Here is an 18,184-nt window from a genome sequence, read left to right on the forward strand (position 1 = left end):
GACTTTCACTTCGTCTAACAGCCACAACACTTGCTCCTCCCGTTAGCCTATATTCTTCTTTCCTATCCAATCCTGTAATGTTTTGCTCTAGAACTCTGCGTGTGTTGAAAGAATTGTGGTGGTGAATGTCTTTGTGGAACCGGAAGGAAAGTTATGTGGCTTAGGCCAAGGAAAACTAGGAGCATTGTATGCACATAGTCCAGTTCCAATATTGGGACACTTCAACATGTGCCTGTCTCCCCATTGGGATATGGACATCATTTAAGGGTCAACAGTGGTCGCTGCTGCGACCCCTGGCATGACCCTTGTGGTCTCTGACACTGCCTTTGTGACCCCAGCCTCAGCACTGGCAAAACCAGTGGCAGGAACAAAAGCAGCTCGTACTTATGGACGTCGGTAGGGGCTTCACTCACCTCATTTATCAATTTTTTATGACACCTTGGGCCATATGTATCAAGATACCCATTTGCGATTCTCAAATGGCGATTTTTAAGAAATCGCTATTTGAGAATTGCAAATGGGTATGTATGTACAAAATCGCATTTTTTTGCGATTCCTTAAAATTCCTTAATTGCGATTAGCAAATTGCGAATCGCAATTAAGGAATACTTTCCCATTCATTTCTATGGCCAGGAGGCCCATAGAAATGAATGGGAAGTTATTCTCAATTTGCGATTCGCAATTTGCTAATCGCAAATTGAGAATAATTTCAAGGGTGCAGGGGTGTCCAAAGGACACCCTGTTGCACCCCTGAAATATGCATGGGTGCACATGTGGCGCACATACATTCCCTAAGGGCATGTATGTGTGTCACATGGCACTTTGAAAAATGCAAAAATTTGCATTTTTCAAGGGATTCGCAACTTACCACCAACTAGAAGTTGGTGGTAATTTGCGATTCCTTAAGGGCATTTTGCAAATTTTTTTTGCTACATACATTGCATTTAAGGAATCACAAAATTTGAGATTCCTTAAATGCAATTGAAAATAAGGAATCGCAAATTTTGCGATTCCTTATTTTGCACCAAATGTTTCTTAATACATTCCATTTAGCAAATTTGCATTCGCAAAGGCCGAAATTCTGCGAATTTCGGCCTTTGCGAATGCAAATTTGCTTGATACATATGGCCCTAATAGAGAACAGTATTACATTATTCGCTAATAGTTTACTAAACAATGGAGTTCAAATAGCTGGAATATGACTTTCCTTGGAAGCAGAGGTAATTAAAAAAATGCTTTTAAATGTATGTGTGTGGTGTGCGTGGTTGCAGGTGTGAATATGCTTATGTAAGAGAGAGTGTGTGTGTGTGTGTGTATGTGTGAATGTGTGTGCATGGGTAGGCAGAGTGTGAGTATGTGTGAGTGTGTGTATGTGTGAATGCGTGTGCATGTATAAGTTTATGTATGTGGGAGTGAAAGTGAAGGTCAGGGGACATGTGAAGTCACTACCGCTACCCCAGGCATTTCGGTGAATTGAAGTCCATGATATGGTAATAAGATTTGTGTAAGAACATGCATTCAAGTATTATTTAATTTTTCAAATGTCTGTAAAGGCATTTCTCTGAAATTCAGGGGTTGATCCTGGATTTGTGTGTGTTCCGTAACTATTTCCTTTCCTATTTAGACTTAAACAGGCACCCTTACAACAAAGGAATGAAAGGTACATATTGACGTAATGTTCTGTGGTGTATATTTTTTGTAATGCTTTGAGGGAATTTTTTTTTAATTTAAATTGCGTATTTATATTCAGGTGTGAGGTTTATGTGCCCTATTCTAAATAAATGCCATTGATTAGCGCTCTTTTTTAGTCTGCTTACTAAATAGGGCAATACAATTTTCTCCAAGGTACTGGGTATAGTTGCTACCTCATACAAAATATTCCTCGAGGAATCATTTCAAACAGTCTTTCAACAATTTTTAAAGGTCACTGATGTGTTTAAAGATGTGTACAATGTAATGAATGAAATATAAAAGAATATAAAATATATTTTACATCAATACGTCTGGAATTGTAACTATAAATTGTGTAGTTAATCACTAGGATCACATCAGTGACCTTTAAAAATTGTTATGAGATAACATGTTTTAGTCTGAGCATCTTGTATTTAGCGTGGCCATATTGGTCCATTTGAACAGTACATGTTTCCGGCCTTACCCTCTGACAAATCAGTGCATCATGAAAGTTGTTATGTTTAATGGCAATTGAATGAATCAGAGTTCAACATTACCATGGTGTCCAAAGGTGAAACCCTGAAATGGAAACATGTCCCACTGAAACAATACAATACCATACCATAGGTCACAAGTGCTGTACTTCCATTATCCGTCTGGATCTAAAGCTTTAACACCCTAACTCATTCTTTTGATGTAGATCTAAATTTAGTTATAAGCAGAATAACCAGTGTGAAAAATATAATGAACGTAGCCAGGTTCCACATGTTCGCCCCAAATATGGGAGTGTTTGCATGTCAAAATATCAACTACAGAAACTTTGTGCCACCAAACCATCATCGTCAAGGTAACAAGGACCAAAATATTGAGAAGGTAAACGTATATCGCAAAGAAAGGATTTACTATTCTTAACTCCACACCTACATACCTTCTATATATATATATATATATATATATATATATATATATATATATATATATATATATATATATATATAATATATATATACATATCATCAAGATATATCACATATATGTGGCGGTAAGTAAAGTAGACTCATATATATATATATATATATATATATATATATATATATATATATATATATATATATCATCAAGATATATCACATATATGTGGCGGTAAGTAAAGTAGACCCATACTCCTCTAAATATACTTACCTTGTTTTGTCCACAGAATTCTGGTAGAGTGGCATTCTGGGTTGGAAGGTGGATTACCTGTGGAAGCGCCATGTCTTTCAGACACCTGCCTTGAGTCACAATATGATGTGCCCTCTTCAACCTACAGCTGTAACTGAGGGTTATTTTCTTGTCCCCACAGCCGTGTTCACAGAAGCCCCTCACGACATGACGACCCGGGCCGGCGAAGATGTAGAGATGGCGTGCTCCTACCGCGGCAGTAGCCCTCTGCCCTACTCCCTGGAGATCCAGTGGTGGTACGTTCGGAGCCACAAGGAATGGGCAGGAAAGAAGGCCTGGGGTTCCAACCAGGTAACTCGTCTCCTTGTTGAGCGTCACTATATAAAACGCACTACTGCTAACGTTGAACGTTCTTAAATTTCATTGACTTTCAGATTCCACTCTTTTTCATCCTTTTGTATTTGCCCTTTTCGCTGTCGACTTTTTTCATACTTAACTATTTCTATATTTTCATCTCCCTTCTGGTTCCCCTTATCATTTTCATCTCTAGCATTCTTATTACTTCCAGTATCTTACACCATCCTCTAACCTTCCCATCTATCTTTCCTTCGACCACATTTTTTTGCTTCTATTTCCCTGTCACAGTTTTCCCCTTCTTTATTATTTGCCTCTCTTTTTCCCTGCTCTGGGTTTTTTTCCAGTTATTTATACACCTTGTCTCCTTGTACCCCTGCCAACACACATTTTCTCTCCTTTCTACCCGTCTCCAATCCCATTTCTCTCAATCTCCTCTTTTCCCTGCTACGACACCTCCATCTCCTCACCTTGTCTGCCTTTCTCTCCCACCAGGCCGCTCCTTCCCCTCTCTGCCAAGCCCCTCTTTCTCCTTTCCCTCCATTTCCCTTCTCTATCGCTCCATCTCACTTCGCCAACTCCCCCCTCTCTTACTGTTTCTGTTCACACAGAGATAAGCGCGCAAATAATTGAAATGCAGCGCCCAGGGTTTTAATGAGACTTGATTGTGTCTCTGGCAATACACATTGCAACTGGCATTACCATAAATTGAGCAAAGGTGTCATATGGATGTCATAAATCCAGGGCCGCGTTCAAGAGCCTCGGGAGGAAGAAATATGGCCGAGGGGAGGCAGCTGCCGTCGACCTGCGGGAACGGATCTGCGTGCTCAAGGGGTGGCGTGGCGCTTCCCTCGTGTCCACCACGCCAGCCCTGAGCCCACAGGGTTGGCACTGCACTCCTTTGGCCTGACAAGATGAAACCCGCCTGCCGGGAGGCGCGCTTTTCTCTCCTCCTCATCTGTAACGATGCCCAATGGCGCAGTATCCTGTCGGACGGTGCCAGGAAACACAGTTGCTGCTTTGAGGGAACAGGAACTTGGCATGGAATTGGACTAAAACGTGCACATCAACCACAACAAATACTGTCTCCTCCATACCCCGCTGGCGGGTCCAAGCGAATGACCGCTCCTCTTTCGCGCCAAAAACGAAGTGAGCTGTTTATTTTACAGGCTTTGTTCTTCAAACTGCCCTCCATCTTTCTAAGGAATCAGTGGGTACAGGGGGGAGGATTACATCCACAATATGGCAATATGGCTGTCACTTGCTTCCGATTCTATTCTGTCCGGTTGCAGTGGGCGTTAGAGGTGCACCGACACAACATGGCATTTCATGTGCAACCAACAGAGAGTTACACAGTCATTTTTTTTAGCTGCCTTACAACATAGCCTGTGTATCTATGGCTGACCGCTTACCCTTTGACTTCAGCAAGAGAAGAATTCGTGTAGGAAGGAAGTACAATAGAGAGTGTAATAATATTGTGGCCAGAATATTGACTACCACCACATTGTGAAGATAAGCATATATAGAGAACAGTCATTCTAATTGTATTTATATAGCGCTTACGCCCCTGAAGAAGCGTTGAAGAGCTTTTCGGCAAACTGCATGCCACTCCCGAACCCAAAGGCGCGTTAGTGGTGGATTAGTAGAGAGAAATTATACAATGGATAATGTACCCCCTGCCGTACATTGTTAGGATATTGCAGGTAACCGAAGAGTTCCGTAACCAAGTTGCCATGGACGAGTTCCTTTTGGAAACTATGGAACTCCGAGGTGACTTGCAATATCCTTTTCATCTACGCCAGGGGCTACTTTATCCCATATAATACATGGTCATTCCAGCACCTTTCTCACAAACCGCTGAAAACCTCGATGCATAGTTCTTTCAAATGAAGAAGCAAACATGTTTGCAAACATAAGGAATACAAATGAAACCTCTAGTGCAAAATTAAATACATCAAAAACCCCTTAGATATTTAGGTAAACAGATATTAAAAACAGTTTTATCCAAATCAATAAAAAAAAAAAGCTGAAGCAACTCATAATTTGTAAAAACATGCAGAAAGATTCTAGTTTTTCACTGTCTAAGTAGTGCAAACATACATATTTTCTCTGCTTGTGGTTGTAAGATATTAAAAAGAGGAGAAAGAAAAGCAACATTCTGTTTGTTGCTTTAAACAGCTGCTTGAGATATGCTCTGTGACCTGACCTGCTTTTCACCTCGGCTGCTGGTCAGTGGTAAATTTGTGAACAAATAAATTCCGGGGCTCTCATCAGGAGGCAGCTTGCACCCACCCATTGCATCGATTAGCACCGCCTATAACAAAACTAATAACTAACCATGTAACCCTACCAGTGTGTAGAAGATGTGGTGTAACATCCAGAGCTGCAGACTTTGGATCTGGGGAACCAAGTTCAAGTCTGGGTGTAGGTTCACCATCCTGTAATTCTGGGAAATCACTTAATCTCCCGTGGCTACAAAAAATTAATGTTTCCTTAACTGGTGCTCATTAAAAACACTCCAATACCTTTAGGTCAAGTTCGTGCTATAAGCACAAGTATTGACGATAAGTGAGGGTGCCGAGCATTGGAAACCACAGGCTGAAATTAAGCACTACTGCTGGTTTTAGCAGCAGTCTTTGTGACATCAAAACTCGACTGTCATATATTATAATAGTCGAGTTCTGGGGCCTTTTCTTTATAGTTGGCCACTGAGTGAGTCACAATTCACCGATTATAAAGAGACTGCCTTTTATACAGGGATTGCAGAATCCTGTGTAGTACAAATTGTTATTGGGAGTGGGGGGGAATGGTAGACAGGTGAGTCTGTTAGTTAGATAAGGATGGAGAGAGTTGGGAAGATTTTAGAAAACATTATTTGGAAGTTCATAATAATTAATGAAGGTCGGGACATATGAGAGAGTCATAGTGGGGGATATTTTGAAGCAGGAATAGGATGAGTCATAGAGTCGTGGTTTAGGGAGATTATTAAACATTTTGTTTCTCTGCAGTGGGTGGAAAATATATGAATGTGTAGATACATAACCACACATAGAGAGGTTTAGCATGATACGCATATGGAAAATATTAGGGAGACGTAAAATTGTACTAGATAAAGTCCAACATGTACATGCATGGATAAATATTTACAAGCTCCGGTTTCCATTTTTTCTGTAAATTAAGATCAATTTAATGTAATTTATTATTATTTTTTATTGTATTTGTCCCTTAATATTTCAGTAAAGAAACACTTATAGATACAATTGTTCTAATCATAATTACACATTGTGACAGATATGTGTAATTATGGGAAAATAAAATCATGAGAATAATCTCATCACTTTATATGTTATTGATGTATTGATCGATTTGTATATGGGTATAATGATAAAGTTGCATTGGACAATAGGCAGAGGATGCTTTAAAGTACACCAGACACCAGGTACGGCATGTTACAATTATGTCAGCGTTTAAACTACGCATTACAACATAACACTGGCAGCTGTCAATTTAGGTGCCACAATTAGGTCAGGCAGCAGGCACACTTGTGACAGTTATATCAGGCGGTTCCACAGGTATGTCATGCAGTAAGGATAGCGCTTAACAGGTGGCATCAGGTAACAGGAATGGTACAGGACTTGTCAGTCACATGTATAGTGCATCACAACGAATTCAGATTGGAAGACATTAAACAGTAACAGTATGGACCCTGTTCTATTGGTCATAAGGTACAGTGACTCTCAATTGTATCAGTCTGCTCTCACAGTGTGTGGCACAGTAATGAACATCTCCATGCACAGTATTTGTTGTCATTATGTTAGATTACATGCACTGTTTGAGCTTGTAATAAATAAGTCAGATTCATTTTGCGTTAGAGGTATGCCTGGATGTTAAGTAAGATCATCACGCTTCTCTTATGTGTCAGGCTGTGGAGTTATAGCATGATCAAAATAAGTCACCAAATACTCACATTTGATATATGGGTTGTATGTGCTATATACGTGGCAAGCAATTATACACAAATGGAATATGCTTTTACTGTAGCAGTGTTTTTCTAACAGTTGCATGTCTGAGAAATGGCAGGCTGCAGACTAGTTCTGTGTAATACTTATGCTGAGGCTACTGGAGAAAAGCAAAGAACTCCTACACATGATTTAATATAATATTCCACTGTCATCTCAAACGTATGTATTCCATAAGATCCCTCAAGGTCACCAGCGTCTTGTACCTTTATCTTTAGGGTCCCAGACCTTCATACACCCCTCCCCCCAGCAGTTTTCTCGCTTCCCACTTCAACCCCTTCTCTCTCTCTCCCTCCATGAACTTACTTTTTCCAGTCTGAAAGATCTCTGTCCTCAGGCCCTAATCTAGTCCCTTCTCACACATTCTAGCTCCCTCTGACTCTCCCCGGCAAACCCCACGTTCAACTTTCTCATCATCCTCTGCTTGTTTCAAGCAGCCCGGAATCCCTTTGTTTTCTTTTTCGAATAGCAAACTCATCAGTCTTGCACACTTCTCGCCTCTTCCTCATCCACGCACCTCCCATACACTTCTCTATAACTCTGCTCAAGTTCTCCGCAGCTTCTAATGTCGCTGGTGTCCTCTGAACTCTGGTGCCCCAACCTCTGTACCCTTGCATCTTCTACACCTTTTTACCCCTTAAGGACTTCACCTTCTAAGCCTATCCTCAACCTGTCTCCTAAGACTTCTTAACTCATTCTCAACTCTTCTTCTCTCTGCCCACCCACTCCTCTCTCTCACCTCAGCATTCCCACTCTCCATTCCGCTGTCAGCATCTGCTCTGCCTTTACTTACCCCAGCCTCTCTCCTCTCTCTCTTGTCAAGATTGCTTTCCTCCGCCTCTGTTCCCCTTAACCTGTTGGTTGCCGCTTCCCTTTCTCGGCCACTCCCATTCCAGACCACCTTCATCTCCCCACTCACCGCATCAGCCAGTCCATGGCAGCTCGTCTGCTCCAGCCTCAGCCATGGGCCAATCAAAAGTAAACACCGAACAGCAAGCCCCTCTCCCACATTTACTATTGCAAATTGCACGTCCATGTACCATGAACATATATGCATACCTATATTTACTATCACAATATTATGGTAGTCAATTTTCTGGATGCAATATTTTGGCAGCACAATATTGTCTTAGAATTCCTTCTAATAAACAGGAGGCTCATAATTCCTCTCGTTCAAAATCATTAGTGCTTGATCACTCCATGCCACTCTTTGACGAGTGTCTGCGTACACGCCTTTGAGATGAATGCATAGCTCTACCATCGATTCCTCCATCAAGTCCTCCAAGCTGCTCGTTAGATTTGTACAATGGAGACCGAAGGGCTCGCCAGTAGGTGCTGCTTATCATATAATCCTTATTCTGATCTGCTTTACCTGTACACTCAAACCTCAACTTCTGGGATAGCTTGTCTGCACGCATGCAGTTACATTCGTACCATGAACTTGTCAGCCTCCATTCACTCCACTTCATGCAAATTCTCCACCAGGAAGTGGTGTTCTGTGTCCATCCAGTGAGTAGAGAGAGTCCACTCCTCACACAACAATGGTTTAATCACTTAGAAGTAGCTAGTAGTTACTCACAGCAGTAAAACAATGGAAGGAAGAGTTTAGAGGGCAAGAAACTTGGATTACCACCTCGTCCACTTCCTCATTCCAGGCATTACGCTTTGAGAATAATCCCTCTCCCAAGGAAATCACTAAGTTGTCTTACCTCCATTTATCTGAAAAAAAAACACATCTCCACACCACTCCATAGATGGATTGAAGCGCCAGCTGCCCGGAAGATATCCTGTTTTATCAGTCTTCCATCAGCCATCCGTAGTTCTGTAGTCAGGAATGTTTTTTTGGTCAAGTTATTTAGTTTCTTTTTTTTCTTTGTTTTACATAAAGGCTGGAACATGACTGCACTCACTAGAGTGGTTGAGCCACAGCTCTCTATATAAATCCACCATTTCATATTTTAATCTTACCCTCTCTTGGTACCAGCTAATTAAGCAATAACCTTTGGGTCTACCTTGAGGTAAATGTACGTATCTGATCCGTCTTATATTCAATACCTCTAATAAAGAAGTCAACAAAGGTTGGGCCCACCCTAACAGTCCTATCGTATCGGGGTGGGGTGAGGTCGCCTGTGATGAAGCATGCCACTACAACGGGGTTGAGGCTTCCTCACCCAAAAGCCATTGTGTTTGCCAGATAATTAGGATGCTGTAGTTATTACTATTGGATCATCACATTATTTGTGGTTTAGTGGTACCTTGGTGTATGTCTGATGTCCAGGGCCTAAGAAACTATTTTGTTTAAATTGAATAGCCACGTCATTAATGCTCCTTGTTTGACAATGTACCTTGTTCAGTTTGTCATCACGTATGACACAGGGTTATAGTGCTATATAAGCTCTTAGATATCCTTGCTAATGATTATTGTTATTGTTCCCCAGTAATACTCTGTTTATAAGTCTTCTCCCTTAGTCACATAGGCCATTCTACTTGGGGTATCTTTGATACAGTCCTTAAACCAACTTTTTTAGAGACCACTACCTTATTCATCACACTATAAAGCACTGGTGAAGATGGGGAGGTGCATTCATTAGATTATGCAGGACAGCTCCTATGATGGCACCAATACCTTGGCTAATGCATAATGTGTGGGTTTCTTCTAAAGGAACAGACCCATCAGTTATCTTATAATACCAATAGATGGGCCTATTAGCAGCCTACAAACAGTTCTTAGCTACACACACTTGTATTGAATGAGGCTCAGGATATGAGACAGGAAACAGGAAGTTGGAAAAATATGCTGCAGGATGTTGAATGTTCTTGAGGTTTTCACAGCTCAGTTGATCTAAGACCATCCAAAAAGGGATTAAATGGAATTTAGAGAATAAACTTCACAGGGGGGGGTCAGGTTGAAGATATACACCAGAGCTGTCCCATGTTATCTCAAGTTACCAACATAACACAAAGTTAAGTATTTGTGAAGTAGGTATGTACACCCTGCGTATTATACCAAGCACTTGGCTTGAGAGGAAGTGTAGGATTTTGTATTCTGTGTTCAGGACATATCATACTATGTTTGATTCCAAATGGTCTTTATTTCTTCAATCACGATCTTGAATTCGCATGAGTACAGGAATCAGCCAGTACGTGTTTTACTCGGTGTGGTGCGAAGACATATGGCTTTCTCAAGGCTATATTAGGCGAACGTATTTGTGTTGGTGTGGATCCTGCAATTAGTCTAGACCATAATTCACTGTTGTGAATTCATGTTGTTTGTGACTAAAGAAATAAAGACCATTTAGAAAGAAGTATTAGGCCTTCTCATACAAGGTGAGCCCTGTCAGCACTAAGTTTAGGCAAGCCTTTGCCACAGTGTTTGGGTTGAAGGGTGTCCGAAATAGTCAAAATCTGGAGTAGCATTATTTCACCACCTCAATCAATCAATCAGGGGTTGGTAAAGTGCAGCTACTCACCCGCGAGGGTCTCGAGGTGCGGGGGGCTCAGTTGTGGCTCAGTTGAGTGCTGGAGTAATCCAAAGAGCCCGGTCTTGAGGTCCTTCCTGAACTGGAGCAGTGAGGGGACTTGCCGGAGGTGGAGAGGGAGGTTGTTCCAGATCTTAGACATTGGGGTTTGATTGTTGTTCACAGGCACTTTCAATGCATATGCTGCTTTTGGCTGGAAATGTAGCCCCATTTGTTGAAATGTCTAAAGTAAAGAACAGAATACTAGAGAAGAGCATGCACAACTGAACTAAGCCACACAATTAAAACATAAAAATGCACATTACAACAAAAAAGTAAAAACAGAACAAAAGCACAACAGCTGATATAAACTGCAGCAAAATTCCATTGCAATAATGCAGCATAAATAAACAATGGCACAGAAATAGCAGAACACATCACCACCACAACAAAATACCAACCAGCAAAAATGCACAAACGTTCTTGTCACACATTAACACTTCCTGAATACAATTTCATAATACAAGGATAAAATGTGTTTAGAGCAGGTACGGCCTTACTTACCTCTAAGGGCATAAAATAGCATCAGTCTAAAATGTTTTGTGATCCGACCAATAGAGTGGGATGTCCTGCAAACAGAAAAAGAAGCCTACAATAACTCTCAAATCAATTAATTGGATCTATACTCGGAGTATACATACCCACCTCACACATTTGCTATTTAACTTGTGGTTTAAAGGGTCCTGTCTGTTCTCAAGGTGCATGTATACCACCCAACGGATTTCCACATAATTTCAGAAAGATGAAATTGCAAAGGGAAGGTAAAGTTAGACTTCATTTGCATGACATTCATTCAAGAAAAACACAAATAGATTGTGGGGCAAGAGGGAGTGGAATTTGTAATAACTTGTTTACGTGATCGATTGCAATGAAGGTTGTTGTCTCGAAAGTGTTGGTATTATACTAAAAACAGAAGTGAAAATTCAGTGTAACCTTGCTGAAAAAACAAGAGATTAAAGTGCAACGAAAATGGGTGTTACTCCCCTGGTTAATGAATATGCTCCTCTAGGCACTTCATTTTCCAAACTCTTAAGAACTCTCAGGCTTTGTTACAGCATTATCATTTGTATATCTGTGACCGGTAACACAATAGCGGCTGCACTGACTATATTACCTTATAGTTCAGTGCTGCATAGTTTGTGGCCAACATTAGAGGAATGCGTTTCATTAAAACATCCGCTGCAGCTATCAATACATTACAAAGGGGAACGCGCTATCGCTGTTGTCGCGCATTATGGGCAGCCATTTTAGCCATGCATCTTTTAATGAAGGAGGGAGCTGACTTAATGTATCCCATTGAATGGACTCTCATTTGTTATTTAGGGATTCCCCGCCAACTGTTATCCAGATAACTATCTCTAAGATGTTGGCGCTTTGTCGAGCACAGATATAGCTGCCGTTGCTGATCCATTGTCCAAATAGCCTCCTTGAGTTCTTGCCTCCTTCGATGCTCAGTTACTTCAGCAGCCCTGCAGATATTGTTATTGAACAAAGGCTTGTTTGCACTGCTGTTCAATCATGCTTTTTTTCTTTAGCGAGAGCTCCTCTTAAGATGGATAGAACACATTGTCAATCTTCTCCGGTTCTCTAATGCAACCAGCTCCCTAATCCCTTCGACACTGTATCGAATTGTAGTGCAGATCAAAAAAATTATAATTGAAAAATACTTGTATGAATGTCTTGAAGAACTTAACCAGGGAGCTTGTAGGATTAAGTGTATCCCCAAATTACAATGATCTTACTTCTTCAAACCCAACCACGATACGTCTTCTGCCGCAACGCCGGCTCATGAATCTCTTCAAGCTGTCCTTTCGAAGGAATCGGCAGATGTTTTCAGAAGGATCCAACATCCTCTATCACCTTTTGCTACATTAACTACTTAAAGATGCTGGGGAATTCTGTCCACATCCGACCAAGATTGAAACTGTGCTTTGCAATTTAACCAAGAGGCCATCAGTGGCTAATGAAGATGTGGCTGTGCCTACAGATGGCCCGGATTTGAGGCGCGATTGTAATCGCAAGTGATTTTGCACAGGTCTCTCTTATTCCCTTCTGACTGATTGGTATGCAGCCTAAAGTGCCCGTCTGTCCTTCAAGGATGCTCATCACATTCAGTGATTTCCTTCTCCAGGGGAGGTGAGCCCCAACACCATTCCTTGATGAAGGGCGTCATTAGGCAGGTGCAGTTAATGTCAGAATGCTATCTGTGTGAGTCTGTGTGTGTGTGTCTGTGTGTGTGTGTGAAAGAGATCACATGGATGCCTCCTGAAACTTCTTTTTTGCTTGAATTAAAACTGGATTGAATAATGAGCACGGGGCTAGTGTTTCGGCTGGAAATGTAGCAGCATTTGTTGACATATGTAGAGTAAATAACTGAACAGAAGAGAAGAGCATGCACAAAGAACTTAGCCACACAAAAAAAACATGTCAATAGGGAAACAACACAGTCATCACATTGCACCACATTTACAACGCAGTCATTACATACCAACATCCTTTACAATACATGTCACTACAACGCAACCAATACATTGCATGTCACTACAACGCATGATACTACAACGCATGACAGTACAACGCAGGCATTACATCATATGTCATTACAACGCATACCATTACAGCGCATAGTACCCCAACACTATCCAACACTTACCCTACTGTTGCACACCCCCTGGAGTTAGAATAGTAATTTTTACCCCTACACTATTCAACACTTATCGTACTGTTTGTAGGAGAGTAGGGTCTGCTTCCTATGGTCACCCCCACTTTTTTCTGTGATTCTCTGGTTTTTCGACTTTAGTGTGGCTTTGGGCCTGCCAATCAGACCCACAGCCCAGCTGTTCTCTCTCTAAATTGATACCATGTACTTTAGGTACATACCAGATTGGTTACTGGGTCACCCTTGTGAGCCCCTGGATAGTGTACCATAGGTACCCAGGGCATAGGTGCACCTTAGGCCTACCAGGGGTGCAGCATGTATTGTGCCACCCCTGGTTTGCCTTCCAAACTGACACCACTGCTCACACAGCCTGGTTAAGGTGGTGTAATCACCCCTACTTAGATATAGTATCCCTATATCTACCTTGACATATAGACACATATACACCTATAAGTCACTCCTATGGTAGGCCTCGACAATCCTGGAGGCAGAGCGCTTGGTTTTATGTGAGAGGGTGCCCTAGCATGCGCTGAGCCCCTCTGCAGCTTCGGAACTATCTCCTTATAGCTTTTCTATGATATAGGCATACCATATACTCTTATGTGCATTATAAACCTCGCAGTTAATGGTAACTTTGGTTTGGCTTTATCAAAACATGTTGTGTAGGGTGTCAAACACTTTGGAATACTACCCCCCCCCCACCGCCAGTCCTGGCGGCGGGGGTAGCATTCCACTCTTCTAGAGGGAGAAGACATGTAGTTACTGCTTTACCCGTTTAAAGTTAAACAGAGCCTTAGCATCACAAAATGGATGCTGCTGCCACAGACACGAGTCTGACCTCCTGCTGCTGGACGAAACTCCGGCAGGGGAGGCCTGGACAATAGGTTTCCTGTCCAGGGAGGTGCCAGCACCTCCCCAGACAGGGTTTTGTGTACTGGGACAGGGAGGTCTGCATCAGCACATGCTTTTCCAGACACTGCCTGGGGCACACTAGGTGCTCCATGCATAGCCCGGTTCAATCCAGTTGCTGGGGCACTCAGTCCCAGCTCTGCCACGAAACTGGACAGAGGGAAAGGGGTGTAACCACCCCTTTTCAGGTCCACCCATAGGAGGGACCTAGCCAGGTAGTCCAGCCCCCATCCTTAGTATAAGTATAGGAGCTGTGTCCCTAGGTCTTTAGATAACCCTGGACAAATCTTTGAAAGACATATCCTGGACCTTTGACGTTCCATTTTGACTGGAAGATATCTCCCTTGTGGTCAAGGAGTGACCACCCTGTTCAAACAGGCACCAACACCAACTTTGCCAGTCTGTATTTTCGAGGCTCCCACCAGATCCCGTAGAATCTGCAACACAGGACCTGGACTTCCAGACATCTCTGACCCTGACCCACATCAACAGCAAAGCTGAGACATGTGGCGGACACGAGAGACGTGGGACCGTAACTCCTGGACATCCTGCATTTTGCAAGCTGCACTCCTTCAATGAGGTATCTCAAAGTTGTGCTTTGGGGTGCTTGAAGCCCCAGCCCGAGCATCATTTGCACTGAAGCCCAGGCCCTCAAACTCTACGAGTGTTCAGCGGGCCCCGCTTTTGCATTTGAGCTCGATGCATCTTTCTGGTTCCTAGTCCGTTGGCTAGTGAGCCCCTAAAGACTCCATTTTGAAACTAACTTGCTTTCCTGGTTGCTCCAGGCTTGCTCCAGCTTCCCTGCAAAGGAGAAGTGTGACAGACCTTGCTGGTCTGCAACAGAGCCAATCTTGACATCCTGCGTGGGTTGCGGTTGCCAAGGCTTTTTTGGGTCCAATCTGGATACCAACATTGCAGTCAACTAGATCCATTGTGGGAAAGCTTGAATCCAGCACCTGGTCATCGTCGATGCCTCCTGGACCTCGTGGCTGAAGAGACAAGTTTGACTACTTCACCTGAAATCACCCGACATCGCCTGGTTCCTTCCTGGTTCCTTCCTGGTCACTGGCTAGTGACCCAGACTATGTCCCTTCTGCTTTCAGGTTCTTCAGATCTTCAATCCACCCTTGGATCCACCCGTACACTTTTCCTCTGGTCGCCTGCAGCACTTCTTTGCAGCTCTCCATAGAAAACGACGACGAAACCCGACACGAAAAGACACATATGCACCCGGCTTTCCTGGGTGAGGTAACACGAGTACTTCGGTGCTCCCGTGGGTCTTGACTCTCAAAGTGTCCTAGTTTAAAAGGGTTCCATCCTAGTCCATTCGGAAGTGTCCTTAAATTGTATATTTGTAACTTTTATGATCTCCATTGAAAGTCAATGGTAACCCGCGCCTGTGTTTAGACACTGCACACGTCTCCCGTGGGCCTCCTACTTCCTAACCTTTGGTCGATTAGAGTAGCCCCAGCGATTCCACAGGCCCCAGGCTTGCTTTCTAATTCTCTTGTGGTTCTTATACCACTTACTTAGTATATGGTTTGTGAGGCCCCTAGGGCATAACGTATACTGTGCAACTTATCGTATAATAATTGTGTGACTTGTATTGTATTGTTACCTCTGATCTCATAAAGAGTGCAGAGGGGTTGTGTTTAAATTAACCCCTTTGCTGTGGGGCCGATTCCCCAGCTGTGCTGGGGGGGAGGGGGCGCGCACAGCGCCCCCATGCTCATGACGAGCTCAGCTCGTCATGAGCCACGGTTTTCGTGGCTCATTGCATGTCACTTCAACGCATGACACTACAACGCATGACACTACATCGCAGGCATTACATTGCATGTCATTACAACGCATACCATTACAACGCATAGTACCCCTACACTATCCAACACTTACCCTAATGTTGCACCCCCTGGGGTTAGAATAATAATTTTTACCCTTATACTATCCAACACTTACCCTACTGTTGTACCCCCTGGGGTTAGAATAGTAATTTTTACCCCTACACTATCCAACACTTACCCTACTGTTGCACCCCTAGAGTTAGAATAGTAATTGTTACCCCTACGCTATCCAAAACTTACCTTAAATGCAATGTAATGGTATGCGTTGTATTGGAATGCATTGTAAAGGTATAATGCGATATAATGGAATGCGTTGTAAATGTAGTTTTAAAAAATTTGTTGTAATATAGTACGTTTTTGATAATAAGAGTACTTTGGGTTTATATCTTTTTCACTTTATAGCTTTATAGGCAAATGTGGATGTATAATACTTTTTCTATATGTTATTCTCATGTGATTATCATTGCATAATAAACTTCAAACTTTAAAAGAAAAAAATTGTAATGGCATGCAATGTAAATGTATGCGTTGTTAAGGATGTTGCGGTGTAAAAACTGTGTTGTAAATGTATGCGCTGTAACGTCATACATTCATTGAGTGCTTCATTGAAGACAGTGGAGTGCTCCGGGCTTCTAATGGCTGGTAGAAGCGAGTTGAATCACAATACCAATGTTTTTCACAGCAACAGCTGTTAACAAAAATTTCAAGGAGCTGGGGGGAATTTTAACCCCCTCAGGCTCAGTCAGGCCTTCGTTTTACAAATTAGAACATTCTGCCCTCTAGGGGTGGAATGTTCTAATAGCCTCAGAGCCCTCCGTAGCGGGCCCATCAGGTGATTAAAGGCCTGCTTCCTTGTTAAAGGCCCTAATCTTCGGCTTTGGCCTTTAACACTGGAGCGGGCCTTTAATGGACGGTAGAGACCACAACGGCGGGCTCTAAGGCTATATTTGAACATTGGAAAGTTGAGCGCTGCATTGAAGACAATGGAGTGCTCCAGGTTTCTAATGGCTGGTAGAAGCTCGGAGAGCAACATTCCAATGCTTGTTTTATTTCACAGCTGTTGCTGTGAACAAAGGCCTCTCGGAGCCCGAGGGGATTTCAACCCCCTAAGGCTCAGAGAGACCATTGTTTTTTTACTAATTAGAATATTCTGCCCTCTAGAGGAGGAATGTTCTAATAACACTCAAGCCCTCCGTAGTGGGCTCTAACGGCCATTAAAGGTCGGTAGAGCCTGCTACGTCGTGCTCTAAGGGTATATTAAACACCCATGTGAGATTTGGCAGTCCGCATATGAATCAAAACGGTATGGCAGAACAGAAGACAAAAACTGGATAAAAAGTAAACCCAGTATGAGACGAGGGACCCTTCTATGCCTCAGCCCTTGTGCTACTTATGTCAAAAAATTCTTGAAATAATACCCCAACACAAAAGATGCCACTGCAATTTCGAGACACCATTAGGTGAAACAACCAAACTGCCCAGTAATTGAATTAACAGAATATTTACATAATTTAGATTCGTTCATCACAAAGAAACATCTACAAACAATAATTAAAGTCGGCCTTCTGATAGAATGACTTCCCTCATATTAATCTCCACTAGATGCGTTTTTAATCCATCATGTTAATTTCATGCAAATTGTTTTCCTTAAGAGTGTACATCATAATTACACACAATCTTTTTACCAGTCAGCAGCATTAATAGGTTTTGTGTAGAATGTGTGATGCCACCATTCTAGAATATTGCTATCAGTCTTTGTTTGCAAGTTCTTTAAATGGTTAGACATTGAATTACAGCCTTATAGCCTTATAGCCTTATAGCCCGACATAGAGGGCTATACCGGCTATTAAAGGCCCTCTCCAGCGTTAAAGCCGGGGAGGACCTTTAACAAGGGAGAGTGACTTTAATAGCCGGTATAGCCCAGCTTCAAAGGGCCATAAGGCTATTAGAACATTATGCCACTAGAGGGCAGAATGTTCTAACAAAAAAAAAACAAAGCCTTATGGGAGCGTGAGGGGATTGGAATCCCCTCAGGCTCCCTGAAGCCTT

At 42.4% G+C, this 18,184-nt stretch overlaps 1 protein-coding gene across 1 annotated transcript in view; it reads left to right on the forward strand.

Annotated features, from left to right (window-relative positions):
• The window catches only part of VSTM2L (V-set and transmembrane domain containing 2 like), a 374,939-nt gene that overhangs the window by 293,844 nt on the left and 62,911 nt on the right, over positions 1 to 18,184 (forward strand). The window contains exon 2 of the mRNA XM_086932234.1: positions 3,014 to 3,183. Coding sequence (XP_086788360.1) covers positions 3,014 to 3,183 — 170 coding nt within the window. The remainder of the gene's footprint in view (positions 1 to 3,013; positions 3,184 to 18,184) is intronic.

This window comes from Lissotriton vulgaris, chromosome 7 (genome assembly GCF_964263255.1).
Source record: "Lissotriton vulgaris chromosome 7, aLisVul1.2, whole genome shotgun sequence".
Classification (NCBI taxonomy): domain Eukaryota; kingdom Metazoa; phylum Chordata; class Amphibia; order Caudata; family Salamandridae; genus Lissotriton; species Lissotriton vulgaris.